Source organism: Camelus bactrianus, chromosome 19 (genome assembly GCF_048773025.1).
Source record: "Camelus bactrianus isolate YW-2024 breed Bactrian camel chromosome 19, ASM4877302v1, whole genome shotgun sequence".
In the NCBI taxonomy this organism is placed as follows: Eukaryota; Metazoa; Chordata; class Mammalia; order Artiodactyla; family Camelidae; genus Camelus; species Camelus bactrianus.
Genome location: NC_133557.1, coordinates 34477734 through 34483355, shown reverse-complemented (window position 1 = coordinate 34483355; position 5622 = coordinate 34477734). Strand labels below are relative to the sequence as shown.

Below are 5622 nucleotides of genomic sequence, written 5' to 3'. Positions count from 1 at the left end.
CCTCCCCCCGCTTGGCCCCCGCTCACCGAGCTCTTCCTTCATCTGTGCCTACTCCTGAATCTGGTCTTCTGCTGGCCGACCGAGCCGGGGCCCGCACAGCAGCCGCCCACCCCCGCCCCACACAGCCCGGCGCCGCCTCCTTCGGCCAGGGTGGCTGCCAAAGCCCCCGCCCGCGTCTGCACGACAGCAACGGCTCCGGTTAAAACGGAGAGATTCGGTGTTTTCCAAACGGTTTTATATATTTAACGTATCTGACCGAACCCAATTTTCTCCTAATTTCTGCTTTCTGAAAGCTTTCGGAGCACAGCATATAAAATCGGCCTGCTCCACCACCCCCGGGAAGGGGCCCAAGAAGTGTGTGTGCTAGAAAGACAGCGCCTCTCCCCTCCGAGGGAAACGAGGAGGCCTTGACACTGCGTGGAACCTTGCGTTCAAGCCGCAGGCCAGCCCCTCACGGCTCTGGTGTGTGGATGTCCCCGGGAGCAGACAATGCCAAACCATTCGCAGAAGGACACACAGCCAGGATTCTAGAGACGCCCCAGGAAGGGCTGTTTCTTTAACTCATCCCAACAAATAGCTTGATAATGGATTTTAAAGCACACAGACGTAAGTCCTGTGTATGAAGTTGTTATTGTTACAGGAAGAAAAAGATAAATATTTGTGCACACAGACATAACGTAAGTCCTGCCACGGTGAAGGCAAGCGCCTCTGGAAAGATTCCTGAAAGTCTGAGAGGGAGTCATGAGGAGCTGGAACTCGTGACAGGATGGGGGGCGCCTTTAAAGGCACCTCTGGGCATCCGCATTGTTCATGAGCCCGTTTAATACGCACAGCGAGGGGCGGGGGAGGGAGGCGGACACACGCAAAGCCCAAGAGCCCTCAGTTATCTGTTTATTTTCTGCATGTGACATTAGAAGCAGGGGTTCGCCTGTGTTCTGGTTTATCTCCAATAAATAAATAACTATGTACACACGTGCTGAGTTCACAACATAGTGGCGGAAAACCTTTGCTTTACAACAGACATCTTTACGCGACACGTTCCTCCCGCACACCGAAGCGCGCGGCATCTCACTCCCAGCTCCCTCGGAGCGGAGGCCTCGTGCAGCAGCATCCGCGCGGGGTGTACCTAGGCGCCTCCGGCAGACAGCAAAGCTGACGTGTGAAGATTCCTCAGTTTCTTGAGAACAGAGGGCCTGACTTGGCCCGCTACTTATTACTGACCCATAAGTGATCGGTCCCAGAAGGTCGGAGCTGCCTGGAACAGCTCCCCTCCAGCTCTGCCCGAGCAGACGGCCCCCTGCTGATCTAGTCAAAATGCAGATTCTCCAGCAGGAGGTGCACAGGGCCTCGGGGTCTGCGTTTCCAAGCAGAGGTCCGGGCGGCTCCGCTTCTTGCCTCGAGATCCCGTTCCACGTGGCTGGGCAGGCGCCTCGGGAGGGGCAGAAATCCTCAAGGGCCTGATCCAGGTGAGGCCCTGGACACCCAAGAGGCTCCATCCCCAAACCCCCAAATCCACAGAACCAGCAGCAACTGGTTTTATGTCAGCCGACAGATTACGCGAGAACAGTGAGAGTCAAAATGGTCATCAGCCTGAATGGTGCAGCCCAAACCTTTCTTACACTGTCACCTGGCGGGGGGGGGGTGGGGCTTCCGTCTCACAATGTACAGCAACCACGTGAACAAACGTTTTCAACACTGTCAAAAATAAGTAGCCACAACACGGCTAGGAATAATCGTCAGAAAAGACACAACATAAGAGGCTTAACAAAAATGACTGCTTTTCAGTCCAAACCAAAGCAACAAGAAAACCCAGATTCGGTGTGTAAAAACTGAAAATAAAAATCTCCTTGGGTGAGTTTCTTTGACAGCCCACCAACACTAGCTCAGCAAACGCCTCTTGGGTCTTCATGGCGGTTAGCATGACACTGCTCCGGAAGCCTGACGCTCCAGGGCAACTGAGCAAAGCTGGTGGGAGAGCGAGTTCCCCACCATCCGCGGTGTCAGTTTCTTGTGTCTGCCTCACATGGGAGTTCTGCCTGGGCAGACACCAGCCGCTGACTCAGGTGAGTGCCGATTTCCCAGGAGGGAAGATCTGGAGAACCGAGCCAGATGAAATGGGGCGTGGCTTAGTAAATGCCAGAGAGCTGGGAGAAATTTCACTGAGTTTAAGGGCCCCGCGACAGCGGGAGTGCATAAATGCAGCAAAGAGGAAGGGGAGAGCCGGGAGGAAGGACAGAGGGATGCAGTGGGTACTGGAGACACTCAGGTAGGGAAAAAGCAGAGAGACGGAAACCCTACATAGTTAAAAAATAATAATAATAAATACCGTGGCCACTGTCCGTGACTGGAAACGCTCGCTAGTCCACTGGGGCCGCCCGAACCGATAGCGCTCACGCCTCCTGTGCCCCTGGTGAGGGCATGGGCGCTCTGCGGGCTGTCTCTCTAAAACGGCCATCTCCGCCCACTTGTGCGGCGACGTCAGGGACGGGCTGGGCCCTGAGCCGGCCAGTCCCCCTCCCCAACCCTGCGCAGAAGCCGCGGAAGAAGAGGGGTGAGAGTCTTTTCCAGTTCCGATGCCAGCTAAGGTGCTTTGAGGAAGGCGGGGCGGGGGGGGGGGCACCACCAGCAGGCGGAGAGGCGGACACCCGGGGAGGGAAGCAGGCCCCTCAGAGTCTCTGAGGCGTCCGCTCGGCTCCCTCGCGCCGCAGCACCGCCTCCTTGCCCGGCGCCCCACACTTGTACTCCGGCTCGGCCAGCGAGGCGCCTTGCTTCTTGCGCAGGTGGCAGAGGAGCGCCAGAAGCGCCACGACCAGAGACAGGCTGGCGATGGAGATGCCCACCAGCACGCCAGAGTGCAGGGGCTCCGCGGGCGGGGGGCGGGGGGTGGCGCCACCGGGGGGCGGGCTGCCCGGGGGCTCCCCGGAGCCGCCGTCCTCGGTGCGCTCCTCGGTGCGGTCGCCGCCCACCTTGACGGGGTCGCAGTCAGTGGCGATCTGGCCGGCGAGCACGGAGTCGGGCCCGCAGACGCACTCGTAGGAGCCGGGGAGGTTGCGGCACTCGCCGGAGCAGAGGTCACTGCTGCACTCATCGATGTCCGTGCACATGCTGCTCTCGTCCAGGATGTAGCCATCCGGGCACCGGCAGGACTCCGGGTTGTTGGGGTCGCAGTCCGCCGGGCACGACGTGCGGTTGCAGAACATCTGGCACCTGTTGGGGTCGTGGGGCACAGGCACGAAGCCCTCGGCGCAGACGCAGCGGTGCTCGGACCGGCCCACGGGCTGGCACTCGTATTCACACTTGTTCCCAAAGCACGGGTCCTGGAGCTCCACGCACTCGCCGTCCTGCTGCTCGTAGCCAGGGTAGCAGTTGCAACGGAAGCTGCCCTGCTCGTTGACACAGTTCTGCGGGCAGGGACTGGGCACCTGCATGCAGTCGTCCACGTCCTCGCACTGGTGCTGGTCAGCAGCCAGCCGGTAGCCGGTGGCGCACATGCACGTGTAGTTGGTGGGCGCGTCCGGGGGGCCGGGGACGCAGAACTGCTGGCAAAGCTGGTGGCACGGGTGCTGCGCTGGCTCCGCGCAGGAGCGCCCGTCCGCCTGCAGGGGGGCTTCTGCCGGGCAGAGGCAGCGCGACTCCCCGGCGCTCTCGTTGCACCCGTGCTGGCAGCCGCCACTCTCCACGCTGCAGGCCCAGGCGCCCGGCGTCTCCCGGACCCAGCGCCCCTCGGCCTCCCCGGGCGGCGCCGCGCACTCTAGCTCCAGCCCCAGGGGCGCCACGGCGGCCGAGCTGCCCACCGGCAGCGCCTGGAAGTCGGCGCCACGGTCCCCGAACGGGGTGCTATAGGTGACGGCGACGCCGGCGGCCGCGGCGCCTGGCTCCACAGCCAGCGGCCGGCAGGAGGCGGCGTAGTGGAGCTCGCAGAGGAAGCCGTCGGCCTCCGCGCCGCACTGCTGCTCCTCCCAGGCCGGCTCCATGGGCGCTGGGTCCCCCGCCGCAGAGATGGCGACACACAGCGGACCGCAGAGGGGAGCCCCGTCACTGTGCGGCCGGGCCCACTTGCTGTAGCTGGTCCTGTTGTCGCCGGTAACCCACTGGAAGCCGCGCAGGGGCCCGTGGTGCCCCGGGTCCCCGCAGCCGGGCGGGAGCTGCAGGCCGATCCAGAGGCGCAGGCCGCCGCCACTCAGCAGCAGGGAGATGACCTCCGCCGCCACTGAGGAGCGCACAGTCATCAGGTGGCCCTGCAGGCGCTCGCAGGCCTGGCTGGCGGCGAGGAAGGTCGCGGGGCCCTGGAAGAGCGCGAAGCAGTCGCGCTCGATGCACTGGCTGCCGAGGGGCCGCGGCTGGAGGGGCGCCGGGAGCCCCAGGCCGGCGGGGGCCAGCACGCCGAGGAACAGGACGCGGAGCATGGTGTCTGCGCTCAGGGGCCCGGCCGGGGCCTAGAGGGGCGGGGAGCCGCTGGCGTCTGTCCCAGACCAGACGCGTCCGGCTGCGGCGCACAGCCCCGGCGAGGCAGCCTCTGACAGGCCGGAGGGCCCGGGCTCGAGTTTATAAGTGCGCGGCCCTCCCTCCCTGGACGTTCGGGAAAAGGAAGGAAGGGCCTGGTGGGAAGGGCTGATGCTGCATTCTCGGATTACTGGGTTCTCTGGGCGCCCTGCGCCCGCCCTCGCACCAGGGATCACCTCGCGGGGATGAGTAAACGCGCCCGGACTGGGAGGTCCTCGGGCGGGGCCGGCAAGCGCAGGCGCCCAGGATGGCCGCACCTCCGTCGGCGGCGCGGCGACAGGGCCCGCCCCGCCGCTGGGCCCCGGCGAGCGCAGCCCCCCTGAACCTCTCGGTCCTCTTTCTTTTCCTTCATCAGTGTTGTCACCACCTATTTCAAGGAGAGCCTGGATTGCGGAACTCTGGGAAGAGGAGATGGGTCGAGGAGGTCTTGGATGAGGGGTGGGGGACTTAGCGCCTGGGACACAACGGGCTGCTGGAGGGGCTGCCCACCACCAGGAGGGCCTTGGGAGGGGCTGCCTAGGGCGTGGGCTTCCTCCAAGACGTGATCTCCAAGAGAGCGAGCCAGACCTCCGGCCGGGGCGCCTAGCTCAGGAGACAGATGCAGGGGGCATGGGCGTGGCTAGGACTGACCTGACGCCCAGACCCCCGCGCAGGGTCCCGAGAGTCCCTGAGCGCAAACTGCCTCTGCCAGACTTCATCTGGTCACGTGGGAAAGTCGCAGGGATACCGTCAGGGCGGAAAGGCCCCCTCCCCCCTTCAGAAGTGGTGGCCGGTGAGCCCCTGCCCAGCCCTGCGCAGCGGGTGTGCTGGGAGCATGTTGGCCTATTTGGCCTGAGTTTGTCCAGCATCCCAGAGGGACAGTCCACCTCGTACCCCCAAAGGGAGGGGCAGGGCTCCAGACGGGTCCCACTCGGGTCTGTTTAAAGTTTTCCCGTTTGACTGAAAGGTCAGATCGATGCAAGGGCACGTGTAAAAGCCACTTTCTGGGCAAAGGACATTGAAGAGGGGCGGTCCCTGTGCGCACGCAGGGAGGGGAGCGCTGGGAGGAGGAGATGGGAATCTGTCACCTTCGCGACCTTATCCGCTTCTTCACGCATCAGGAATGCAGAGGGGTAGGTC

The 5622-nt window shown here is 63.5% G+C and overlaps 1 protein-coding gene across 1 annotated transcript; it reads right to left on the bottom strand.

Moving 5' to 3' along the window:
- Positions 1–877: 877 nt before the first annotated feature.
- On the bottom strand, positions 878–4718 carry THBD (thrombomodulin). Its single transcript, XM_074347781.1, has one exon. It carries the CDS (start codon positions 4404–4406, stop codon positions 2667–2669), a length of 1740 nt encoding a protein of 579 aa, XP_074203882.1. The 5' UTR covers positions 4407–4718; the 3' UTR covers positions 878–2666.
- Between the last annotated feature and the right edge of the window lie 904 nt (positions 4719–5622).